Source organism: Mauremys reevesii, linkage group 2 (genome assembly GCF_016161935.1).
Source record: "Mauremys reevesii isolate NIE-2019 linkage group 2, ASM1616193v1, whole genome shotgun sequence".
Classification (NCBI taxonomy): Eukaryota; Metazoa; Chordata; order Testudines; family Geoemydidae; genus Mauremys; species Mauremys reevesii.
In genome coordinates this window covers 150,058,814-150,086,722 of record NC_052624.1, presented here as the reverse complement: position 1 = coordinate 150,086,722, position 27,909 = coordinate 150,058,814, and the positions used below count along the sequence as shown (strand labels likewise).

General features: G+C 43.4%; 1 protein-coding gene across 3 annotated transcripts in view; it reads right to left on the bottom strand.

Moving 5' to 3' along the window:
- The window catches only part of GFPT1 (glutamine--fructose-6-phosphate transaminase 1), a 54,354-nt gene extending 36,672 nt beyond the window's left edge, over positions 1–17,682 (bottom strand). For all 3 annotated transcript variants that reach the window (XM_039527923.1, XM_039527925.1, XM_039527924.1), the window contains exon 1: positions 17,562–17,682. In XM_039527923.1, coding sequence (XP_039383857.1) covers positions 17,562–17,568 — 7 coding nt within the window. In that variant the 5' untranslated portion in view covers positions 17,569–17,682. The remainder of the gene's footprint in view (positions 1–17,561) is intronic.
- Between the last annotated feature and the right edge of the window lie 10,227 nt (positions 17,683–27,909).

Sequence of the window (27,909 nt, the reverse complement as noted above, 5' to 3'; positions counted from 1 at the left end):
AGGGTTCTTCAGAAAATGGATGCTCAATTATTGCCAAAAATTTAATTATTTTTAAGATCACTCAAAAACGGGCACTCCAAATTCACTTTAGAAGAAGTAGGCTATATTTTTAATCAATATGTCTCCATCCTCCTCATCCATACTCAGCTAAGCAGTCTCTACACATGCAAGGAGACCTCAAAGACCATAGGTCTACTTGTATACATAAGGACTATTCACATAAGTAAGCATCTGCAAGATCATGCCCTTAAACAGCTTGTGTTACTGTCATCCTAGACAACTCAAAACCCTCTAATCGTTTTCTTTTTATACTGAGAAGTACGAGCAGAGAATTCTAGGTTTACAGATGCAGCAAATCTCATGTTACAAAGCCTTAAAATGTTTACCGGGTACCTATTTCCCTGAGGCAGACAAGCAGACATGTGGGACTTGCAGCAAGGTAGTACTGTACCCTAGACCTAGACCCTGATCACTATGCTGAGGAAAAGCTCTGTCAGTCGGGAGACAGCTGGGAGCTGCTGGAGCCTGTCACCATGGCCGGAGTTTTTCCGCGGGGACAGGGAAAGGCTCTGGCAGTAGGACATTACATTGCTGAAAACAACAATGGGAGGCAGCACTTGGGTGCATACAGAGCTGCGTAGGGAGCATACCCAAGGGTTCAGGTGTGCAGGGCACACTACTCCTGTAAGTCATGCCTCACTGTCTACGGTGCTATTTATACTGGGGCTAGCGGGGCCTGCAGTGTCTGTACTCGACACATCACCCTATCTGTAGGGGTACCTTCAGTGTTCAGAGCCAGAGTGCAATTCACAACAGTCCTGTCAGTTTCACTGATTTTGCTCAGAACATTCTGAACAAGATCCTTGTAAATTCCACTCTGCTGCTGCCAGCTGGGGTGGGGTGTGGCAGGGGAACTTCCTGTAGCCACTGGGTGAGCAGGGATGACATTGCAATCAATAAGATCTCTCTCTCTCTGCTGCAGTTCGAAACATTTCATTTTAAGAATCCCTTCCTGACCCTCTTCCAATCCCTTCCCTCCCATCTGGCTTAGAATTTTACTGTTGGCTAATTAGATATGTTTAGTTTCTTATATTTCCAGAACTGCATTCCTCAAGTACACAACCACGCCCCTCTCTGCAACTAACCAGACTGCAGAAAGTTGCCATCTCAAGACACTGAGGCTGAAGGGATAGCACATTTCAACTACATTCTGGCCCCCTAAAAACCCTTAAATAACTTCCAGTCTTACAATCACCAGTGCTCCTCTGATCACACTTGCTTTGGCCTAGTCTACCCCTAACACTCAGGTCAACCTAGCTGCATCGATCAGGGCTGTGACAAATTTCACACCCCCAGCACCACAGTTAGGTCACGCTAACTCCTGGCGTAGAAGCAGTTAGGTTGGCAGAAGGACAAATCTTTCATCAGCCTACCTAACACCTTTCGGAAACATGGATTAATGGAAAACCGCTTCCACTGATAAGGGAAGCATCCACACTACAGCGGCTCAGCTGAAGCGCCTTCACTGTGCAGCTGCAGCATAAACATGGCCTTCCATTGTTATTGCTGATCAGTACACATGTAAGGCTGCGCAACGAAGCCTTACTTTAGTAAACTCCTAAAAAGCCGCATGTAATCCTAGGCCGTTTCAGACGGCTGCCGCTGAGAAAGCGCTAGTGTGCAGAAGCACAGATATGAAATGCTTTCTAATTCCCTTCCCAAGCTAGTGAGAGAGATTCTGAAGACCAAAGGGTGCAGAAGAGAAAAGAAATTCGCAGAATGTAGGGATCAGATAATTCTAACTCTTTTGACTTCCAAATCTCTCCAAGTCAAAAAGCTAGCCCAAATCAGTAGAAATTTAAAATTACTATGTAATGGCTGTTTAGTTTCCATTCATATGCAAAATGAGTTGGTGGTCTCATGGTCTTTGTCCGGTTTCTAGTGGACAGGTATCTACCCCACAGAATCACAACTGCTATAGCACTTTTAACAAGATGCCAAAGACTGAATGAGCATCAAGACCAAACTATCCTCCCTCACCTAGAGATGGTTCATCTGGAATAGGCTTGAGACACACTGTTGCCTATTTCCTATTTGTTCTGTAGCTAAAAGGAAACTTTCATCTGTAAAGCTGTCGATCTGGCACTTGTTTTGAGCTCTAAAAATGTACTAATGTTTTAAAAATAACAAACAGCTCACTCATGAGGTTAGCAGAGAAGAAATTTGGATCCAAGGCTAAAAATGTCACAAGAGGGAGAGGAAAAAAAAAAAAGCTCTCGACATCAGAAACGTCGAATTCCCAAATCATAATGGTCAGTTACAGAAAATGCAGTCATTAGAACTAATACAGAATACATCAAGAAATTGAAGAGATGTTCCAAAAGGAAGAGGATACAAAGACAGAGATTCAGTTTCGGTTGGCTTCAGCCGTCATCTTGATGGATGAACTCATCCCACTTGGGAGGATAATGGAGACCTTCACAGTAAACCAAAATTTCTAAAACTAAACAATGATCAAGGCAGAGGAAAAGTAGGAGAAACAGGTTTCAAAACCCTTCTAAGAGAGAGGAAGGTAGAATGATAACACAATACAAATAAAAAAGCAGCACAGACTGTCTAATCACTTTAAAAATATGATATACCAGGTAAAAGTGATTAAAGAATAAATTTCCTTACTTATATTACTAGCACAACTAGCAGTTAAAAACCTAAACATTTGAAAAATACTTTCACTGTGTATGCTGTTTGTCCATGCTGAGTGATGTAGTAACAATAAAAAAAATAGACTTCAATTTCACTTTTGTTTGGAATAAGTTTCTAGTCTTTCACTTTCTGGTTTCCATGCACTAACACAGTGAACCTTTGGTTTCACAGCACTGCAAGGGAAGACCTCAATCCAAATGTAAAAAATATTTTCATTTGAGATTTGTTTCTTGTAATATTTTTTAAAAGGGTGTTTCTGGCAATATTTAGGTTCTGTATCTTTTTTTGTTTTTAAACATACTTCTGGATGGTGACTGATTAAAAAAGGATCAGAACGGAATTCTATGTTTGTTAGGTTTCTTTATCAAATTTGCTCCATTTGCAACTGAAAGATTTTATTTTTCCTAACTACCAGTAATAAAGGTTCTGCAGATCAAATTACACCATCACCACCCCCGTATCTGTGCAACCTCATTGTCTTCAGATCACACCTTCAGTTATACCTGTGCAAGCCCAGGTAAGGAATGCTGTCATGGTGGTATAACTAAAAATACACTTTGAAGACAATGAGGCCGTACAGCCATATCTGAAAGAATAATCTGGCCTGCAGAACCTTTGTTTCTGGTGATAATGAATGAGAAGATGACAAGCCATTTCTCTCTGAGCCCAGGGTAAGGTCAGCTAGGGGAAAGAACATCTTTTTATTTGTAAACTGAGCAAAGAGATCATTTCAATGAGCACCAAAATGCTGCCACTTCTATCATACAGCACCTCTAGTATAGGCTACAAAAACCATTTTTTTCCCTAAGTACCAGAAGCAAACCACTGTCACAAAAGCAAAGCCACAGTAGGGACTGTCCCACTCTCTGATGGTCAGTGTCCTCCACCCCCATTCAAGCAGATCAAAAGATAACAGCTAATTAGCTCTTTGCAGCTGTTTGGAGTGTTATGAGTGGTGCTGGTCAGAAAGGAGCGTATTCTTTTGTCAGAAAATGCTAATTTTGTTGAAATCTAAACATTCCCCAGGGACATGTCAATTTCCAAAGAATTCTAAGGGAAACCAGACAGGTTCCACTCCATCCGTCTGGTTTCCTACTGGATCTACCCTGGTGCCCTGTTGGGGAGTCAAGAGCCAGGAAGCCTCGAAACTCTTAACTTGTGGGGCTACCAGTGTCCCTGGGAACCTGCCAGACAAACTGCACTATTCATATATTCCAATGACTAGAGGGAACCATTGTGACCATGCAAGTATAGGTCACAGGGCAGAGAGCTCCCCCGAAATCATTCTTAGAGCATACATATCTTTTTTTAAAAATCCAATCTTCATTTAAAAAAAAAGATCAATGATGGAGAATCCATCATCCTTGGCAAATTGTTCTAATTACTTTGTGTGAAAAACATACACCTTATTTCCTGTCTGAAATTATCCAGCTTCAACTTCTAGCCATTGGATCTTGTTAGACCTTTCTCCACTAGACTGAAGAGCCATTATCAAATATTTGTTCCCCAGATAGACACTTACAAATTGTAATCAAGTCACCCCTAACCTTCTCCTTGTGTTAAGATAAATACAAGATGTTCCTTGAGTCTATCACTATTAAGGCATGTTTTCTAATCCTTTAATCATTCTCATGGCTCTCCTCTGAACCCTCTCCAATTTAAGAACATAAGAACGGCCATACTGGGTCAGACCAAAGGTCCATCTAGCCCAGTATCCTGTTTTCCAACAGTGGCCAATGCCAGGTCCCACAGAGGGAACGAACAGAACAGGGAATCATCAAGTGATCCATCCCTTGTCACCCATTCCCGGCTTTTGGCAAACAGAGGCTAGGGACACCATCCCTGCCCATCCTGGCTTACTTCAATTGATGGACCTATACAGCATGAATTTATTTATAGTCTTGGCCTTCACAACATCCTCTGGCCAAAAGTTCCACAGGTTGATTGTGCGTTGTGTGAAGAAATACTTCCTTTTGTTTGTTTTAAACCTGCTGCCTATTAATTTCATTTGGTAACCCCTAGTTTTTGTGTTATGAGAAGGAGTAAATAACACTTCCTTATTTAATTTCTCCATACCAGTCATGATTTTATAGACCTCAATCATATCCCCCCCTTAGTCATCTCTTTTCCAAGCTGAAAAAAATCCCAGCTTTATTAATCTCTCCTCATAGGGAAGCCGTTCCAACCCCCTAATCATTTTTGTTGCCCTTTTATGAATCTTTTCCAATTCCAATATATCTTTTTTGAGATGGGGCAATCACATCTGCACACAGTATTCAAGGTGTGGGCGTACCATGGATTTATATAGAGGCAATATGATATTTTCTGTCTTATTATCTATCCCTTTCCTAATGATTCCCAATATTCTGTTCGCTTTTTTGACTGCCGCTGCAAACTGAGTGGATGTTTTCAGAGAACTATCCACAATGACGCCAAGATCTCTTTCTTGAGTGGTAACAGCTAATTTAGACCCCATCGTTTTAAATGTATAGTTGGGATTGTGTGTTCCAATGTGCATTACTCTCCATTCGGAAAACTGATCATTTAGTCCTACTCTTTGTTTCCTATCTTTTAACCAGTCACCAATCCATGAGAGGACCTTCCCTCTTAGTCCATGACAGCTTAAGAGCCCTTGATGAGGGACTTTGTCAAAGGCTTTTATCAACATCTTTCTTGAACTGTGGGCACCAGAACTGGACACGGTATTCCAGCAGTGGTCACATCAGTGCCAAATAAAGAGGTAAAATAACCTCTCTACTCTGACTCGAGATTCCCGTTTATGTATCCCAGGATCACATTAGCTATTTTTGCCAGAGCGTGGCACTGGGAGCTCATGCTCAGCTGATTATCCATCCTCTCTCCAAATAACAGGTTTTCACAGACAGGGCTCTCAGGACTACCATGGTCCTGGCTCCTTGCCAGAAACCCTGGGAGCTCTGAGCAGGCTGCAGGGGTGCTGGGATATGCAGAAACTTTGCAAAAAAGTCAAAACAGAGTGTTGTCCCCGCCCCCTTATTTTTTTTTTTTTTTTTTTTTTTTTTAAGTCCTGTACCTCTGGAAATGTAAAAGTTTTGGTTTTTTGCTCCATTTCAGGAAGAAAAATATTTGAAGTTTCAGAATTTCCTGAGGAACAGGAATTCCAGTTCCCAGTCACGCTTAGGTAACTAAAGCAGCAGCAGTGTCAATGAGCTGGAGGTGTGGCCTCACAGTGTAAGAATGCGACTGTGCCCACACCCTTACTAAAAGGCATTCTGGAGTGAATCAGAAAGAGTGAAGATTACAGTGAAACAGAAAGTCCTTGTTACTGACTGATAAACTAATATTCTAACCTAACAATACTAGGTGAAATAAATGTCATGGTGAACAAGAAAGTTGTGCAAGTTCCTGAAGGGTGTTTTTAATATATTCATAAAACTTGCATTTAAAAAAAAAAAAGTACCAAAGGCCCTAACTTGTGCTAATTTAAGTCACAGGAGATTTGAGAGGCTCAGGAGACACAATCAGACCCCTCTGCAATTGATTACGGGCATGATATTGAGACCATCCAGATTAGAAAGGTAATTAATGTGTTTAAAACATGTTAGCACAACTCAGTTTTAAACAGGACTTTGCATCTAGTGTAGACAGTGCCAGGTATATTTAAAAACACATTAGCAGCATCCCAGCTCTTTGGTCTCATCATCTATGTCTTACCGAGACTGGTCTTGTTCCAACCAGCACCTCATGCAACCAGCACTTCCAATGCTCCAGTGCCAGCCATCTTTATCCAAGGCACACAGATGAAAAACGTGGATCAGTTCAAATCTCTGGGCAGCACCACTGCTAGTGACAGTCCCCTTGATAAGGAAATTTCCTCCAGAATCAGTAAAGCCAGCCAGGTCCTTGGCCAACTTCAAACAAAAGTCCTTAACCAACACAACATTTGTCTCTCCACCAAACTGAAGATCTACAGTGCAGTGGTCCTAATCTCTCTCCTGTATGGATCTGAGACATGGACTCTTTAGTGACCACACATTAAACAGCTTGAGCAATTTCATATGCACGCCCTCTGCTCAATAATGAGCATTCGCTGGCAGGACAGAGTGACCAATGTTAAGGTCCTTGAGAGAGCAAACACAACCAGCACTGAAGAAATGTTATTGAGAGCACAATTTAGGTGGACCGGGCATGTCATCAGAATGGAAAAAAACAGTCTCCCAAAACAGATCCTGTATGAAGAGCTGAGTCAGGGCAAACGAAAGAAGGATCGCCCGTATAAGTGCTTCAAAGATAACCTGGAGAGTAGTCTCCAGTGGGCTGGCATCAGTCTCAAAGAACTCGAGCAAATAGCTCAGAACAGGACTCACTGGTGGCCTCTGACAAGATCAGCCTGCAACAAGTTCAAGTGGGATCAATGAAATCATCTCCAGGCTGCACCTGAAAGGTGCCACAGATCTGCATCGTCAAACATCATGGATATGGACTTCCCATGTGAAACCAACTCTGTGCATCAGGCTTTGGACTTCAGAATCATACGTAGCCATAGATGAGAATTGCGACAATATAATCATCATCATTAGCAATGGATTACCAACAACACAGCAGGTTGTACATCTTTTTAAGCACACCTTGTCCTGTCTGTGCTAGGTACAAAGTCCTATTTAAAATTCTATCAGCTGAAACATGTTTAACAATAGGGTTTGAAACACAACCTATTCTCCCAGGCAAGAGGTGCTGCCAACTATCAGCTCCCATTCAATTCATCAGATGCTCAGCCCTATCTTTAGGGCTTGTCTACACTGGCAATTAGCAGCACTGCAACTTTCTCGCTCAGGGGGGTGAAAAAACACCTCCCTGAGCACAGCAAGTTGCAGCGCTGTAAAGCAGCAGTGTAAACAGTGTCCCAGGGCTGGGAGCTACGCCTCTGGTTGAGGTGGTTTTTTAAGAGCGCAGGGAGAGCTATTTCCCAGCACTCTGCCGTGACCGCACGAGGCACATTAAAGTGCTGCCACGGTAGCGCTTTAGTGTTGCCAGTGTAGACTAGCCCTAAGTATGGGTTTCTAGCACTCCTGTACTGAAACAGAGAAAGGTGTTACTCAATAGTTTTGAGTAGACAAGCATCTTTGTCAGTGCACACTGTAGCTGTTGGCATTATTAATGGCTGGGCTGTGTTGGCAAGGGTATCATACAAACAAACAGACTTCTTTTGAGATGATTAGCTCACTCTGATAGGACAAACTACGGTGCAACAAGGAAACACGAACGAAACGTCACAAGGAAGTTAATCATTGCATTCAATTAAGAATGACAAATTATGTTCCCTGAAACCAAGCTCTTTTCCTCCTCTTATTCATATTCAAAAAGAACACTGCCAAGAATACTGGGATAAAAAAAAAATCATCATCCAGCTTCACAGCATTCCTTAAGATAGCATCTTCCAGGAATTTTCCAACAGATCCTTGCAGGCACATTAAAAATGCATCTACATGATTTCCTGAGATGATCACTAGCACTAACAAGTATGTGACTTCAGCATCATAAAGCAATAAAAAACAATTACGCCTGATTAATTTATGCATCTTTTCTCCCCAGGCAATTAGCATGATAGTACTGCAATTTTCAACCAAAAGAAAAATATTAGGAAAGGGAAAAAATTCTGGCTAGGATTACTATCAAGGCAGATCGTTTCAGGGTCTAGAAATGTTGATACTGTTCCTTTAGAAATCTAGTCTAAAACTGAATCCATATTTGTTCTGAAATAAACACAAGCACTAATTTGACTCAGGCCTTGGCTACACTGGCGCTTTACAGCGCTGCAACTTTCTCACTCAGGGGTGTGAAAAAACACCCCCCTGAGTGCAGCAAGTTACAGCGCTGTAAAGCGCCAGTGTAAACAGTGCCCCAGCGCTGGGAGTAAGATAATCCACACTCGCACTTCAAAGCTCTGCCGCGGGAGCACTCCCGCAGCAGCGCTTTGGAGTTTTGAGTGTAGCCAAGCCCTTAGAGGAAGTTATTTACTCTGTTACCAGAGAATCCTGTCTCCTACTACTGACTAGCAGTTAGAGCAGGGGTGGGCAAACTTTTTGGCCCCGAGGGCCACATACGGGTGGGGAAATTGCATGCAGCGGAGGGCCATGAATGTAGGGCTGGGGCAGGAGGTTGGGGTGCGGGAGAGAGTGTGGGGTATGGAAGGGGCTCAGGGCCTGCCTGCCCTGGCTCCGCACCGCTCCTGGCACCATGTCCCTGCAGCCCCGGAGGGGGGTGGGGGGAGAGGCAGAGGGCTCCTTGCGCTGCCCTCACCTGCGGGTACCTCCCCCAAAACTCCCATTGGTCGTGGTTCCCCATTCCCAGCCAATGGAAGCTGCGGGGGGTGCTGCCTGCAGGTGAGGGCAGCATGTGGAGCCCTCTGCCCCCCCCCCCCGCCCCGGGGCTGCAGGGACGTGGTGCCGTCTGCTTCCGGGAGCAGCGCTGGGCCTGCAGTGCCACAGGGGTGGCAATCCCGCGGGATGGATCCAAAGCCCTAATGGGCCGGATCTGACCTGCAGGCCGCAGTTCACCCACCCCTGAATTAGAGTTCTATGCCTTGCTTAGCACTGTGTGACCTTGAGCGAGTTACTTGATTTCTCTGTGATGGGTAAACTGAGTCTATAAAACAGCTGCTGTAAAGCTTAATGTGTTGAGATCCTACAGAAGCATTATTTATTTCTAATAGCAGCAGCCACATGCTAAGCACCTGTACAAACACAAAAAGAAACGTCCCTGCCTCAGACAGCTCACAAAGCAAACCATTATTGCTACTGCAAGTAATCACAATATTAGGGACTGTCTACACACAAGGAGTTATTCAGGAACAGGATTTAACCCACTTGGGTTAAGCTAAACAGGAACAAGGCACTCTTGTTCTACAATAAGAGTGTCCTCACATGGAGTTATTCAAGACCAACTGTTCCTGGATGACTTCATGTGTACACAAGCTCTAAGGCAATGTTAATTTACTGTATATTTGTACCATGCTATAAGGTTGCCTTACATTTTTAGAGCAATTCCCACAGACTAGCCTATCAATTCATCCCTGCGCTAACACTAAAGGACTCCTTTGTCCTAATGATAATGATTAAGGTCTTGATCTTGGAACAAGCTTTGTCTGTACAGAATTTGTTGCAAGAGCTGGGCCTAAATGAGATCAAACAAACACCTGGTTAAATAAAAACACTTTACAAGCTGGAAGAAGGGAGGGAAGCAAGGACTTCTCTACAAATGAAACTGATGGAGAAACCAAATGTCCAAACATGTTCTAATATTAACCACAAAACCTAGGCACCAAAAGAAAGTAGTACATAAGGTAGGTATAACTTAATCCTACCTCAGCACAGAGAGATGAACTTGATGGCTTCTTGAGGTCCCTTCCAGCCCTATACTTCTATGCTTCCTTAACTAATGCTCAATTCTGCGAGGTGCCAATCACCCTAAATTTCAATTTACTCTACTGGGAGTAGAGGGTGCTCAACATCCTGCAGGACTGGATCCCTGCTGGTTGCTACATTCAACTGGAAAACTCTGTGAACCACTGAATCCTGAGAAGACGCTAAATCTGTGTAGTGATAGTCAACTGATGGGCAAAAATGAGCAGATGATTTGTTATTATGGCTGCAGCCTACAGATAGGATAGTCGGCTTACTTTTATATCATCAGCTTTTCAAAGTAACTAAGAAAGAGAGCAGGAAAAACATCCATTTTGTGGAGGAACAATACTTGTGCACCGGATGGTTTCTTTACTGCTCAAATACACGCAAGTATCCTTATATAGAAAAGACAAGATTTTTCCAAATTAGAGGAGATTATTATTCCATCAAATCTAGCATACCACCTCAAGTAGTTGCTATTAGCTGATCCTCAGAGAAAAGCATCTAACTAGTTGTGCAATGGTGTTAATGGGATGAAGAAAAAAAAAAACCCTCCTGACTCTTGCAGCAATCAGTCAGATTACATCCTGAAAAACTACAAATAATATTAGACCTCAAATTATTCAGCCTTTAAAAAAAATCCAGCTGTAGTATCTGACTGGTTTGATTATTTACAGCCAATTAGGCCAGATCACCTTGCAAAACCTGTTTTCAAACTATTTCTGAGGTCAGTCTGAACTGGTTACATGCATCCACACCACAGACTCATTTCTTCCATCCAGATTACAGCCAGCAAACTGATTTGCCCTGCGAATACTGCATTATAGAAGCCTTGTATAACCAAACCTTACCTGCCCAACCACCAAATCCACACATCTGCCCCTTGCTGTGGTGATTGTGATGGGCAAGTATAATATTTTATTCTTAACAAAAACCAAAAATCTTACTTGCCCCAGGCAAGAGGGGAATAGCATTACAAAGGCCGGATCACTTGCTATGGCTGCAACCAAACAGGTTCAGACTTCCTCATACAGTACTCGCCTTAAGGTATTTGAACTTTAAGTCATCAGTGCATTGAGATTTCAGAACCATTATTGCCAAGAGAGCAGAGCTAATCGGGTGCATGTAAAGTTAACAGCAACTACTATTATGATCTATTTAGGTTCTTATTCACATTGTCCTAATATAAAAATGCCTTCTAAACCATTTAGTGAATTAAACTAGTTTAAGAAGTCAGAGACGAGATATTCAAGTAGATAAATGTACAACCTGTAAGAACTTACAACTTTTAGCTAGCCATAATGTTTACAATAAATCAGTGGCCCTGTAGAACTTTACAGATGTTGCTATGTTGAATAACATGACCACTCCAAACTAGAGAGGGCTGAAACACAGGATGTCAATTTCACTCAGGAGCTACCCAAGTTCCCAGGGTTTATGGCTCAGGGGCAGCACCTCCTCAAAGACTATCCTGAGGCCTCAGTCTCCCAGGCCAGCTAGCTATTCAGGCTAGCCAACTCACAAGCTGGTAGCCTGGGGAGCAAGCTGGCTCAAGAGTCTGGAAACCCTGGGGTCCCCTGGCCCAGGGCTGTTACCAGATCCACAGACACTGGAAACCTGTCCCAGGACCTTCAGGCTCCCAGCACTGTGTCAGTAAGCTTGAAAGCTCTGAGCCCTCTCCCTCTCCTCAAAGATTTCCAGGCTGCAGGACTGGAGGCTAGACACAAAGAGTCAGTGCTTTCAAATTTCTTGCTAACAAGCTGGGAATCTAAAAGTCCTGAGAACCCCAGCTCACGCTGGGTCTCCCAGGGCTTCCCAGACACCAGAAATTTCTTATTCCATGACATTTCCAACCAGCTCTACTCAGAACTGCATGGTGATATCAGGAATAGAACTCAGGCCCTCCTGCTCCAAAAGCAAAGGCCCCTGCCACTTGACCTACAGGAGAAGCTGACTGCTGTTGTTAGTACAGGACAAAGAACATGCAACTAAATAGTTCAGATTCCATCCAACAGAGGAGAATTGCCCACAAGAGCACACCAATTCTTTCTACCTTTATGCATTCCCTGCAGCCAAACGCTCCCTCACCTTGAATTCTGGCTCTGATGATAATCTACCATGTAACTGTTTCTTTTGGAATTCAACATAGTTTTCTCACAGAAGGCCAATTTGTTAGATTGCTTCTGATCTTTGCTTCAATGTTTGCAGAGAGGGAGGGAGAAGATCCTACTATGCTTATATTTTTACTTTACATCATAACCCAAACACAACTACACAAACACAACTACGCTAATGCTTCTTCTGTACTCTCTTTTCATTTCTTCGGAAAGGAAATCTCTCTGCTTCACCAGGAACAAGATGCAAAGCCAAAGCTCTGACACCTTTCATATTACTGAAAAAGACATTCCAACATCCAGGAACAGTTTTGCTTAAACAGGAGGGAAATATTTGTGCAGGTACCCAGATCCAAAGAGCACACACTAAACACTGACCCACAGAATTTTCAGGGTTGCCTCAATTTTTAAAAATAGCAGAATACTGCACATCTCAAAGGCTGGATTTCCCAGGGGAGAGACTCCCACTGCACCAAAACTAACACCATACTTGCAGCAAACCATTTATAGTAATAATTGTCTATTCTATTCTTAGCATTGTCCCACTTTCCACTTTGAGACAAAATTAGCATAATATAAGATGGAACACACATTACTGACTGCAGCCCTTCATACCCCTTATACTCCCTTTAAGTTACCTAGTAACCTTTGTGACAATTCATTAAAAATTCAAAATCCTCTATTCCCAAGCAGGATGAAGAAATTGTGAAGACGTGCTAAGCAGATATAAAATATATAAAAACTAATTTAGTTCAACAACAGGATTTAATTTAAAAATAAAGATGTAGAAAAACTAAAAGGTGGAAACCAGAAAGCAAAAAATACAGCATGAATCTCCAGAGAGACGCAACTGTGAAACTAATGTGACAATAGAAAAATTGGAACAGAGAGACTTTTTTCTACTCCAGTGTCCAAACTATGGGGGCCAAGACAAGAAAGATGTTCTCAAATATCATCTCATCGATAAGGGAAATCTGACTATAGATGGGATTTTGGAAAGTGTCTAAGGCCTGGTCTACACTAGAGGGGGGGTTCGAACTAAGGTACGCAAGTTCAGCTACGCGAATAGCGTAGCTGAACTCCAAGTACCTTAGTTCGAAGTACTTACCCGTCCTCACGGCAAAGTCCGCGGCTCCCCCGTTGACTCCGCCACCGCCGTTCGTGGTGGTGGAGTTCCGGAGTCAACGGGAGCGCGTTCGGAGTTCGATATATCACGTCTAGATGAGACGCGATATATCGAACTCCGAGAAGTCGATCGCTACCCGTCAATCCGGGTGGGTAGTATGGACGTACCCTAAGTGCCTTAAGAGCACAAGCCCCATTGACTTATTATTATGTATTATTTGTATTACCATAGCTAAAGCCCTCTGCGGATATAAATCAGTATCCACGGAACCACAGGGCTCTCTCGGGAACCGCAGCTCCTCTGGCAAGGCTGAACCGTCCCAGCCCTTCCACACGGCTGTCTGTGTTTCCTGTCTGGAGTCGGTACAGCTCCACTGGAGGAGCTGCCAGCGTGGGGCACAGGCTCCTGGGAGCAGCGGCCCCACGTTCTGCTCCTTTTGCCACTGCAGTTCTTGGGAGAGCCCTGCGGTTCCGCTGATACCGATCTATGTCCGCGGATATAAATTTGTTCTGTGCAGGGCTCTAACCATAGCACCTAGAAGCCATAGGTATAGACCAAGACCATATTGTACTAGGCACTTTGACTATAGCAACACAGATCAAAAAGACAATCCATGCCCCCAAGGAACTTACAATCAAAGTATAAGACAAGAGACAACAGATTGATACAAACGGCTGGGGGAACAAAAGTAAACAGTGAGACAACACTGATCATCCTAGAGGGCAGTAATATCAGCACGCCAGCTTCCTAACAGTTCTCAGATGTTTTGTAGGCATCATGGGCAAGGAGAGTTTTGAGGAGGTATTTCAAAGTGGATAATGAGCTAGCTTTGCAGATGTTTATGGAAAGCGCCTCACAAGCCTACAGGACAGCATGGGAGAAAAATCATAGAATCATAGAATTCAAGATCAGAAGGGACCATTATGATCATCTAGTCTGACCTCCTGCAAGATGCAGGCCACATAAGCCGATCCACCACTCCCTTCAGCCGCCCCCCCCCCCCCCTTGGAGAGGAAGGAAAAAAACCAAAGGCCCCAAATCTTCCCCTGAGGAAAAATTCCCTTTCCCCCCCCCGCGGTCAATATGCTGGAACCGAGCATGCCAGGCAAGACTCTCACTCTCCCCAAAAAAAAAGGTTATATCATACCATTGACCCATTGTACTATTGTACTAGTTGTGAGTGTTTGAATTTAAATGACCCATTGACAAAGCCCGTTATATCTCATCACCATCTCTCTATTAAAATTATTTAAAGTCCTGGTAATCCTTTCCTCCCCTTGCACCCCTTTGTTTCCCTCTGTTCCTATGCCACTCCCCCCCTGAAACTCTGATGGTTAGAAACCTTTGCTTTCTGACTCTGCTGTCTGAATTTTTATTATGTCCCTGAGTCCGTTCACACTTAGACACTCCTTCCTATCTCCTTCCTCTGTTATTATCCTTTTCCTTATATTATATATTTAATCATATCTCCTCTATCTCTCTATCCTTCTTTTGGAGCCAAAAAAACCCTCCTCTCTCATCAGTCCTCCCAGTCCTCCCATCCTTCTAGTATTCCTTCTTTGTACCTGTTCTTGCCTTCTGTCTTTTTTTCTAGTTTGAATTCATCCTTTTAAACATGGGAGATACAAAACTCAACTGCACACAATAATGAGGTCTCACTAGCACCTTATATATCCTACTAGCAACTCCCTACTCTAAGCTAACCCACCCATTAGCTTTTTTTAACCACCATACATTTTTATATACATATCATCATCCACATTCAACCATCCTCATCCTAGGTCCTTCTCCTCCTCCTCCTCCTCCCCTCCCCAGCCCTCCTGCTAAACTAAACTTCCCGCCCCAATGCATAACATCTTGTTTCTCATCCCTAAACTTTTCATAACCATCCTCTCCTCACTAATTTCATCCTCATCTAACCTAATATCTCTTACAATCTCCCGATCCTCTTCCTCCCTAATCTCCCCCCTTCCTTCATATTGGCAAACTTTAAAAGCTTGAAGGTCTTTGTTTTCAAATGTAACAAGTGGGCAGTGGAGGCTGGCATTGAGGGCCAACTGGAGATGAGTTTCAACAGCTCCACAGCAAATGAGGGTGGGTGTGCAGGGAATGACTTGTACTCTAAGCGTATGTCTGTACTGCACTCTAAGCCCAGGCCCTGACTCAAGCCCTGTTTTGTCCACACACAAATCAGTCTGACTTGGGTCAGGACGCATTCAGGACCAGGGTCCTAGGATCCTACTAGGTGAGGTCAGAGCCCAAGCCGTTCAAGCCCTGTTGTTTTGCGGTGTGGACACAGCCCAAGATGCAGCCCCTAATCAGAAGGTCTGCTGGATGCGTTAACATAACTGAGACACCCAGGTTCAGCAACTGTAAACACAGGGTTACAGTGCAGTGTGACACGCAAGTGTGGACTCGGAAGCACTGAGTCCAGAAGCCCGGTCCCACAGACGTGGATTTACAAAGCAGTGCAGAAACACCCTAAGTCTTGTCTACACAGCAGAGCTGCACAAGTTAAAAAACTGGTTTAGTTGAGCTGGTGCAAACCCCTGTGTGGCAAACCTACTCTAGAGAGTCCACCCATGGGCTTGCACCAATTTAAAAATCACTTTTAGCTAAACCTGTGCAACTGTGTGTTTAGACCAGGCCTTAAGTGCTTTTGAAAACCCTAGTTCCACTGACTTTCACTGTGCTTCTAGCTTTTGAAAATCCCACTTTACCCCCCTGGATGAGACGGAGGACAAAAGTAGCATCACCCTTCCTACAACCTGCCGCTGAGTCAGATATCAACAAAACCAACAAACGGTCACAAGGTGTAGTCCTCTTGTGCACATGCTTGTTCCGCAACTACTGCTTAGATACTTACGGTCTCAGCCTTTTTATACTTTTGGAAAGCACTGTATAGCATTCATGCCAACAAAGTCATTTAAAGACAGAGATGGTAAAATAATTTCTGATCTGGGAGGAAACTGTTGTCTATTTATTTGAGAGATGACCGTAAATACATGTACATGTCTCCCAATCTTAAAATAAGCGAGGAACATTCAGTCAATGCATAATTCATCAGCTTCATTTTTATACTGAAATTAGCAGCACACTCTCCAACTAGGGAATGATTATTTTAATTGTGAGTGTAAAAATTTGCCTGTATCATCCACCTATTAGCTCTATTTCACTTCAACAGACTTGCAAGGACATCTCTTTCCAGCAAGAATCAACTGGAAATTTCCTATACCTCTCAGACACAAAGAACTGCCATGCAAAGAACCCCATCCCGGCTGCAAGGAAACTGGGATGCATGAGTGATAAGCTAAACACACACTTTCTAATCTAGTTGCCAACACTGACTCCTCCCACTATCCCATGCTTTACCCACAAAGAAGCATATAAAGGAAACATACATATATCCTGAAGCAGGAGACTTGCACATGAACATTAAGGGGCCAGATTTTAAAAAGTTACTGTGTGGGGAAAACATATTCATTTAAAGATCATGTATATCTGCCCTGCCCCCAAGAGTCCCCAACTATCATCATCCACCAACTTCCTAGTAAGTCTCATATTCTCAAACATGCACAGTCTCAAACATGCAGTGTTTCATCCTATACTAATCATTTCTGGGCTCCCCACATATTTACTCCTTGAACTCTCTATATCCTCCTTCATCCTCCTTATCACTAACACCTGCCCACAGTACTTTCCCCAATATCAATAATCCCCTGCTCTCCATGTTTCTCCCAATATTTCAGTCTAGCCTCCCCAGACCCCTACCTCCCACCCCTACTCATTTCCCCCTAAATCCCCACCTTTGCTCTCCCTTAATTTGCCCGAGATCCCTCACCATCCCCAATATATCCCCCATGTTCTCCCACACCCTGCACCCCAGCTCCCCATATATCCCCATGTCCCCCACCCACTGCTCCCCAAAATATCTGCCGTGTCCACCACATACCCCACCCCTTCACTCCCATAACATATCCCCCACATCCCACCCCTTACCCCCAATATCCCCCAGACCCCCACTCCTTGTATATTCCCCATACCCCCTTACCCCTCCAAACCCCTTATATCCCCCCGCCCCTTACCCCTCCACACCCCGTGTATATCTCCCGTATATCCCCCAGACACCCCTTGCCCTCCCACACCCCCTGTGTATTCCCAGACACCCCTTACCCCTCCATACCCCGTGCATATCCCCCACTTCCCCGCCGCCCGCTCCCCCCGCAGAGTCCCTACCGCACATGGTGCCTGCGCCCGGGGACAGCCCAGCTCTGCTCTGCGGGCCGGCGGGGGCCGCTCTTCCTGGCGGGGCAGCGGCCGGGGGCGGGGCAGGCCGGGGCCCAGGGACGCAGGCTCCTCGCGCTCCCCGCCATGGGGCCCGGCCCGCGCCGCGCCGCGCCGCGCCCCGCCCCGCCGGCCGGCCCCGCCCGCAGCGGTGCCGTGGCGCTTGGGACGTGGCAGGCCGGATCCGCATCCGCATCCGCCCCGGGGGAGGGGGGGATGGGGAGTGGAAGGGGGGGGGGGGGGGACAAGGGGAGCAGAGACGGGAGGGTTGGGGCCAGGGGCTGGGGCCAGGAAAAGCATCAGCAGAAAGGTGGGACCAGCTCCCAGCCCCTGGCCCACCTGAGATGAGTTTGTCGGGTCTCAAGCCACTTCCCGCATCAGTGGAAGGGCCACACTTGGCACTGTCTCCTAGGGTGATCAGACAGCAAATGTGAAAAATCAGGGGGTGGGGAGGGTAATAGGAGCCTATATAAGGAAAAGACCCCAACATCAGGACTGTCCCTATAAAATCAGCACATCCGGGCACCCTACTGAGGCCAGGTCTGACCCAGCCTGGAAACTAAACTCCCCTGTTGCATACGAAGAAGTGGGTTTTTTACCCACAAAAGCTTATGCCCAAATAAATGCAAGTCTTTCAGGCGCCACCGGACACCTGGGTTTTTTTTGTGGCTACACACTAACACAGCTACCTCTCCCCTACAAACTCTCCTCTGCACTTTACAACAAGGCTTGGAGGGCTGCTCAGGAAAAGTCTGCTCCTAGCCTCTACTAGAGCTGCATGTCTTCACCTAAGAAAAGCTCTACCTTTAACCAGGCCTTGTGGAAGCCTGTGACTTGGTGAGCACGCTAAACTATGCCCAAGCATGCCCTCTGTTGCAAGGGAACAGTGTCAGTATCCCCCACAAAAGCTAGGAACTATTCTGTTACAGCAAACATCCAGGGGGGTGGAGGTGGGGGAGAGAACAGGAGGCCAGAGGGCATGGAGGAAGTAAGGGGATATTAATTGGGCCTCATCCAATTTCTGGGTCTGAACCATGAAACCTAGAAAATGAGTTTCATTTGGACACCACCTTATTATTAATGTTATTTAACCACAATCTGTGTGAGGGAATACCTTTTATTGGGCCAATTTCTGTTGGTGAAAGAGACGAGCTTCCAAGCTACACAGAGCTTTTTTTCAGGTCAGCTGAAGAAAAGCTCTTTGGAACTTGCTAGGCAAAGCATGGTACAAATACCAAAGAAGATACAATCCCTGCCTGTAGGAAATTATAGTCTAAAAACCCTGGATAGATAACACTTCAGCCATATTATACACCACATGATCAAGGATAGGAAGGACCAAGACCAGGACATCGCAGGGGGGAGGGGGAGAAGGGGGTTGGTTAGATTACACTGGTCTACAATTTTTGAGAAGTCGTCTGCTTCAGAGATAAAATGTGGTATTTATTATGTATTTTGATGTGCTGAATTCAAATATGACAATTAAAACAACTGATTGGCTGTTTCTAAGATATTTAAGTTTTTACATTTTTTGTCTATGTATATTGTGTAGATAGTAGAGTTTTAATCATAAATTGTAAACCTAGGTCTTTTCATGTGTTTATGGTTGCTTTACATGATAATATTTCACCTGTCTTGTTTATGTAACACTTTCAAAATCAGCAAAAGGGTTATATAACTAAAATTTATTATGAAACAAAAGGCAAAAAACTATTATGTACATAGTTTAGTCCTATTCAGTGTCTACTCGGCGCTTCTTGGCTTGTCTCTTGTATTCATTAAATGGAGCATCTCTTATCACTGTCCAGCAATAGTCTGCAAGCATTGATGGGCTCCATTTGCCCTGATAGCGTTTCTCCATTGTTGCAATGTCCTGGTGAAATCACTCGCCGTGCTCGTCGCTCACTGCTCCGCAGTTCGGTGGAAAAAAATCTAGATGAGAGTGCAAAAAATGTATCTTTAGTGACATGTTGCAACCAAGGCTTTTGTATGCCTTGAGGAGGTTTTCCACCAACAACCTGTAGTTGTCTGCCTTGTTGTTTCCGAGAAAATGTATTGCCACTAACTGGAAGGCTTTCCATGCCGTCTTTTCCTTCCCACGCAGTGCATGGTCAAATGCATCATCTCGAAGAAGTTCACGAATCTGAGGACCAACAAAGACACCTTCCTTTATCTTAGCTTCACTTAACCTTGGAAATTGTCCACGGAGGTACTTGAAAGCTGCTTGTATTTTGTCAATGGCCTTGACAAAGTTCTTCATCAGACCCAGCTTGATGTGTAAGGGCAGGTCTACACTAAGGGCGGGGGTCGAACTAGGGTATGCAAGTTCAGCTACGTGAATAGCGTAGCTGAACTCGAAGTACCCTAGTTCGAACTACTTACCCGTCCAGACGCCGCGGGATCTAAGTCCGCGGCTCCAAGGTCGACTCCGCCACCGCCGTTTGCAGTGGTGGAGTACCGGAGTCGACCAGAGCGCGCGGGGAGTTCGAACTATTGCGTCTAGATTAGACGTGATAGTTTGAACTCCGAGAAGTCGAACTCACCGCATCGACCCGGCAGGTAAGTGTAGACTAGCCCTAAGGGTGGTAACAAAATCTTCCTTGATTCAACAAGTGGTGGATGCTGAACACTTTTCCTCCCAGGCTCCAATGACTGTCGGAGTGGCCAATCTTTCTTGATGTAGTGGGAATCTCTTGCACGACTATCCCATTCGCAGAGAAAACAGCAGTACTTTGTGTATCCAGTCTGCAGACCAAGCAAGAGAGCAACAACCTTCAAATAGCCACAAAGCTGCCACTGATGTTGGTCATAGTTTATGCACCTCAAAAGTTGTTTCATGTTGTCATAGGTTTCCTTCATATGGACTGCATGACCAACTGGAATTGATGGCAAAACATTGCCATTATGCAGTAAAACAGCTTTAAGACTCGTCTTCGATGAATCAATGAAGAGTCTCCACTGATCTGGATCATGAACGATGTTGAGGGCTGCCATCACACCATCGATGTTGTTGCAGGCTACAAGATCACCTTCCATGAAGAAGAATGGGACAAGATCCTTTTGACAGTCACGGAACATGGAAACCCTAACATCACTTGCCAGGAGATTCCACTGCTGTAGTCTGGAGCCCAACAGCTCTGCCTTACTCTTGGGTAGTTCCAAATCCCTGACAAGGGCATTCAGTTCACCTTGTGTTATGAGGTGTGGTTCAGAGGAGGAGGATGGGAGAAAATGTGGGTCCTGTGACATTGATGGTTCAGGACCAGAAGTTTCATCCTCTTCCTCTTCCTCGTCTGACTCAAGTGAGAATGATTCTGGTGCATCAGGAACCGGCAGTCCTTCTCCGTGGGGTACTGGGCGTATAGCTGATGGAATGTTTGGATAATGCACAGTCCACTTTTTCTTCTTTGACACACCTTTCCCAACTGGAGGCACCATGCAGAAATAACAATTGCTGGTATGATCTGTTGGCTCTCTCCAAATCATTGGCACTGCAAAAGGCATAGATTTCCTTTTCCTGTTCAACCACTGGCGAAGATTTATTGCACAAGTGTTGCAGCATATGTGTGGGGCCCACCTCTTGTCCTGATCTCCAATTTTGCAGCCAAAATAAAGGTGATAGGCTTTCTTAACCATAGTGGTTATACTGCACTTTTATGATGCAAAAGTCACTTCACCACAAACATAGCAGAAGTTATCTGCACTGTTCACACAAGTACGAGGCATCTCTGCTCACTTTGGCTAAACAGAAATGTGTCCCTTTGCAAAATCAAACACTGACAAATAAGAGAGCACGACACTGTATGATTTCTAGAGCTGATATAGGGCAATTTGTTCAGCAGAGGGATGTAAGCTTCGTTATGATTGCATCATCCATGACTTCTAGGAATAACATGATGCAATTCATATCATGTATGACGCAATACCAGCTTCAGATTGCATCATTCATTGTTTTGCCTAAAAAGCAAGTACTGTCCAAACCCAGTCATAGATTTATTCATAGATCCAGTCAAAGATGTATTTTAGTCATTTCTGGTTTAAATTGAGATCCCTTCCCTTTATAACTCACTTATCCTCCGCTATTCCCAAGTCAAGGGTCATATATACTGACCCAATAGCATAACTTGAAAACTAGAGCCAATCAACAATTTTAAGCATCATTTTCTGGGTTTCAGTGACCCAGAATTAGTAAAGTTTGACTACATTTATTTCAGAAGCATTTTGGCTGTAGAGCAGTGTTATTAATCAAGTCCCAGACTGATCGAAGCTTTTGATTGATTATAGAATATGACTAAGGGCCATGCTCTACTATAAACTGAAATCACATAAGTAACTCATAGATGATCTGGCCCTGCCCATCCTTAATGAAGGACTTGACATACATGATTAAAAGACAACAAAGTCATGTGACTGCTAGAAAGTCACAATCAGATTTCTGTGCACTCAGGCACAACTCTAGCAACTCATCACGCTTTTTGCATTCCCTGGGGATTGGAGTTTAGAATTCAAGTTTGGTAATTAGCTCTGAGCCAAAGCTTGACACAGACTACCCAATTTACCACCATTAGCAGGGAGGAACTTTGACTAGACAGCAGGGAATGAGAAGTCCAAACACATTGAGTGGCAGGTGAGTATGGTTGGACGACACCTATAACAGTAAGAGAAGGGTATGTTTGTTTTTTAAGTCAGTGATGGTGTTAATGGTGGTGCTTCATCTAGGAATCACAAATCACTTCATTAGCATTAATTAAGCCTCAGCATTTATTATTTGTATTATCCCATTTTATAGATGGTTAAACTGAGGTACTGAAAAGTTACATGATTTGCTTAAATTCACAAAGTGACTGGAAATCCTAACTGCCAGTTCCCCCATTCTAACCCCTAGATAACACTGTAAAATAATGATAAAGTTGAAAATAAGACATATATTGCTGGCAGAAGAGCTTTAGTATAGTGACAAAATATTAAACATCTAAAACAATAAACCATATGCATCTAAAAATTAAATAATCTTTCTCAAATACTATACAAAAGAACTGTTTAAACAGCAGTAAATGGAGACCCTACACTGCAAAAAGCTGAAGAAGCCATTCTTGAAAAGGACAGGCAACATGTGTCCCTATGTATAAATCCTGAAAAAGCAAGCTTTTAGCAAGTACAAAAGTAAAGGAAATTTCCTCCAATTTAAAAAATTCCAGTGACAGCAGTTTTATTTAAAAAAAATAAACTACCCCATTCCAATTTTGAAAACCAGCCTTGAAGCTCTAAGTTGAAACTGACTTGAAAAATACAAAAGTAAACACCCAGGATACATAGCAACAAGTAAATTCCATAATCATTCATCGAGTACAGTGCAACTAGTAATCTAAATAAATTAACACATTTTTACAACACGACTTTTCAGTAGAGTATTTATTTAAAATCAAGCTGTTTAGGTCCCCTTCCCCACCCCTTCTAAAGGTGGAGTGTTGACCTAAAATTTTTATTTTACTCACTTTTTTCTGTGACTCTATATGATCCTACCTTAACAACAGTGAAGAGTCCTGTGGCACCTTATAGACTAACAGATGTTTTGGAGCATGAGCTTTCGTGGGTGAATACCGACATGCTTTCGTGGGTGAATACCCACTTCGTCGGTATTCACCCACGAAAGCTCATGCTCCAAAACGTCTGTTAGTCTATAAGGTGCCACAGGACTCCTTGCTGCTTTTACAGATCCAGACTAACATGGCTACCCCTCTGATACTTGATACCTTAACAACAGATTTTAACTAAGGGACAACAAAAATGTTGCGCTCTTTGACAGAGCAATAATCTAGATTCTGAGTAGGCAGATTACAAGATTGAGTAGTTCCTGACAATGAAAGAACAGGGGTTTTTTTGGAGAGGGGGGGCGAAGAATCTACCAATTTATCATTATAGCACAACTGAGAACAAATAGAAATAAACTCTCCTTCCGTCCCCTAACTCACTGACATTGTAGGATCTATTTGGCCAATGATACATGAATGTCATCTCCATTAACCTCAAAGCGCCACCATCCACATTTTCACAGCCACTGTGTGAAACAGACTCAATCCAGCCACTTCTTTCTTTCACGGTTGTGCTTTTTTTTGCTGTTCCATGCTGACTTAGGCTGAAAGACCACCCCAGCATTTTGCAGTTCTCCATGGTGAAACTCACTGCTGAATTTAGTACGAGGCAATGGCAACAATGAATTGAGAGGTGCCTAGATTTATTGGGCATGAAGGACCTGGATCCTGCTTTCAGTGACGTCAACGGGAGTTTTGTCAACTTGAGTGGGAGCAGGGACCGGACTAAAATACCCATGAAATGCACACTGTATGTTCATTAGTACCACCGTAGATCCTAAGGGTACTTACTGCTAAAATGCTACCCGCATAGGCACTTTAGAAAAACTATAGACAGATGTCATGCCAAGGGTATTCTAAGATGAAACTGAATAGGCAGAAGGCATAGGCCATGTTTCTAGGTGTACACACCCCAGGAACTAGTAATGGCCTTCATACACCAACCCTTGTGCGGATCCTTAATGATACATATATCTTTGTGGATTGGGTTACCTAAAGACAGTATACACATATGATGACACTGAGGGTCCCGGTCCAAGGGCAAGCAGGGCAGTCGTTGTGGGTGCCAGCTTCCAGGGGGCACTGTACAGCTGTGCCACTTGAATGTTTTGGCTAGTTTCCACCTCTCCCTGCTTAGCCACTTCTGCCAACTCTGCTTTTGCAAGCTGTATGTGCACTCATTCTTGAAATGGTTACATCACTTTCCCCCCCAATGGCCAAAATTAGGCCACAAGGTTTTTGTTCTTAGTTCAAGCCCTGCTCTGTACACTTCTTTTAAACCAGTATAACTATTTCAGCTAGGGAGTCTGATTTTTGACCAAAGTAGATGTATCACCTACTATGTATGCAGTCATACCAATATAAAGATGTTTGATACTAGCACAGCTTATTCCTGTACAGGAACTGGTATGGTTTAAGTGGTATAACTTTCTAGTGGAGATATGAAAGCAAATGAAAACATTTACATACCTGTCTGACAAATGCAGACTTTGGAAATATAACATTAACTGCAGTGCTCTGGGTAAAACCCTGAATAGAGTAATCTTACTTGGCATATAAATTTTGGCTACAGTCCTGAGCTTCAGATTGCTATCTACGCACCTGCTACGCAAAAAAACCCACCCAAAACAATATAGTCTTTTGCAATCTTTGATGACATACATTTTGAATAAGCGATCATTAGGTAATCTGAGCTATTTCCTCCTGTTGCTGGGCTGAAAGTACCTGCCTCATGAATCCCATCACAGAGGGTTATATTTGCTGATTGCTTCACATCATGCAAAGTTATATTATCAGATGTACTGCCATATAAAAAGACATAAGCTAGTTTCCTCCAGAGGCTTGGAATGAATCACATCCTGTGAAAAAACAGGTATTCTATCTCCTGTGAACAGTTTCAAGAAGTGAGAATTTAGATAGCTGTAATTGACTGTCTATAAAAGAGGAGAACTGTATTAGCTTAGTTTGCATGTGTGGATTTTTTTTTTTAATCTTGAGGAATATTTTGAATGTGTCAGTGACAACCCTTGTACTTTTCCGCAGAATAGTAAATGTACTGATGTACAATATTCTTATTACAGATTTGCTTGCAGAATCCTATTTTAATTTGTAATAAGTGTTTTAAATATATATTTAATCCAAGCGCTATCCCATAGTACCACTTTGATTTTTCAAACTCCAGCAATTCAAAATACAGCTTAAGTGACTGTCAGCTTTGGCACCTGGAATTGTACTTACACCAGATTGTAGTAGACCCATTTCAGAAGCCAGTCTTCAGGGTTTGGCACTCCTACTGTTGGAAAGTTGCAGAAGCAGGGCTTTTTTGAAGGAGCTTGATGTCTTTCATGCAGAACTTTGAACGTCCAGAGTGAAATTCCCAATGATCTGAACTGATAAAGTTACCAACTTTTGGCTGTCATAAAAATCAGAATTTACTGTTAACGATTTATATTAATGTATAATTTACTTGCATTGTAAACTCTAGGGGGCAAAGACCATCTTTTATTCTGTTTATACAGCACCTAGGCAATGGTCCAAAACTGGGGCTTCTAGGTGCCACTGCAATACAGGTAATAATGTCATTGTTATACTGCCATCTAACTTTTGTTTTATTCAGTTTAATGAATCAATGCCTTTTTCACATAAATTTAACAGTGATTGGAGTTTTTTTGTTTTTGTTTGCTAAGTTAAGATTCATTTGTAAACATCACTTTGATACTATTACATTTACATACTAATACTTACTAACAGAAATTTAGAATATGAATGGACAGCCATCACTTACTTTTTAAATGGTTGAAGCAGTGTTTCATAAATACCTTTTTCCATATATGCACACACGTTTTTTCAAGTAGTGAATAATACAATGACCTCAGTTACTTTTGTCTGGGAAGCCTTTATTGGGAAATGTTGTCCAATGGTTACAGCAGGGTGCTGTGAATCAGGATTGATTTGCAGTGCCAAGCTCTCTTATTGACTTGCTGTGTGAACTTGGGCAAGTAACTGCCTCTCTATAACCCTAGTTTATCCAGGGGTAAACTGTAGAATATTTATTTGTATTACAGTAGCACCTAGGGGCCCCCATTGCGCTGGGTCCTGCACATATAGTCAGACAAACCCTGCCCTAATGAGCTTGCTATCTAAATAGACAAGACAGATAAAAACCGGGAGAAAGCAAGTATTATGCCCATTTCACAGAGGAAAAAAAGAAGACAGAGAAACTGAGTGAGTTGGCCAAGGTCACAAAGGAAGTCTATGGCACAGCTGGAACTGAAATTCAAATGTACTGAGTCCCAGTCCAGTGCTTTAACCACAAAGCTAATAGGGATTTAATGTGTCTTCACTAATCTTCAACTACAAGTGTAAAATAAGCCAAATTCAGCCCTCATCCGTGTACATACCATTCCCACAGAAATCAGCACTGGTTACGCATCCATAGCAGAGGCAGAATTGAGCCCTTTGTGTGTAGATGGGTTAATGCTGCCTACCCATGCTAATAAAAATACTGATCAAAAGAGACAAAAGCACACTGACAGACAAATGGAGAGGATTTATTTAATTCACAATAATACACCTATTTCGCATTTGAGTATTTAATGGTTTATAAAGGTAGTCAGGAAACTGACCTGAAATCAGGCCAAAAAAGCTCAATTTTTGAGACATCAGCAACATTACCAGCCATTTTGTACTTTGCTGCTGAAAGCATGAGCATGGTGTTAGCCTGTGCACAAGCTGGTCCTTTGAAGAGCCCACGTCTACCTCAGGCGTAATTTTGTTATAAATACATTAGCAAGATTAGACATTGTTTACTTGTAAGAGGGAGGGGGACAAAAACACATGGGAGTTCCAAACTCCAAATCCTGGTTATTATTTATAAGACACTGCATTATGACTCCAAATCAGAGTTCCAACAGCTGTTTTATTAAAATAAATATTTATCCTGAAACTGAACAGAGAGAGCATAAAGTCCATTGTTACCACATGCTGCTTTGTGACCTGTGGGCACAATTCTCTGCTGGTTTAATTCATGAGATCCAGGAAATTGGTGGAGTTAAACCAACCGAAAATGTGGTCCTTACTACCTCACACCGTGTACTTACAGTGCCCTACTTGATACTCAGTTGTGATTAGGCTGTAAGTAGCACACTTATAATTACTGAAAAATCTGGAAGAGTAAACCAGATCTTGAATTTTCTAAAGGAATCCCAGCTCCTCAAAAATGATCACTCAAGACTGCTCTGAGCAGGGATTTCTAAGGCTGTTTTTCTTATTCAGTGATGTCCGCTGTGTTGCCCCAAACCCTGCCTATTGATATGAAAGGCTCTTCTTGCAACAGACCTGCTCTAGTTCCATTGTGCATGGGATGGGAGGGAGGCAGAATTTCACGGGTTATGTACTGCTCACTCACCATGGAGTCTAGTGCTGTGGAAGCTTCCTGCATGGCTGTGGCTCTTGAAGGGAGATGGGGCATGTGCAGCAGGCAATCAACTCCTGCATGTGGGGGAGGGAGCACAAAAACTGTGGGAACTCTTCCAGCCACGAGCCCAAGTTGTGGCCATACAGCAACTCATTTGGAAAGCAGAATCTCTAATACCCAAGTCATCTACTCAGACTGGACACAGGTTATGCCTTTATGTACCCACGAAACAGATGTTTTGCTCTTGAAACGCACGAGTGACATGTTTCAGTTTCAAAAAGTCAACTTTTTC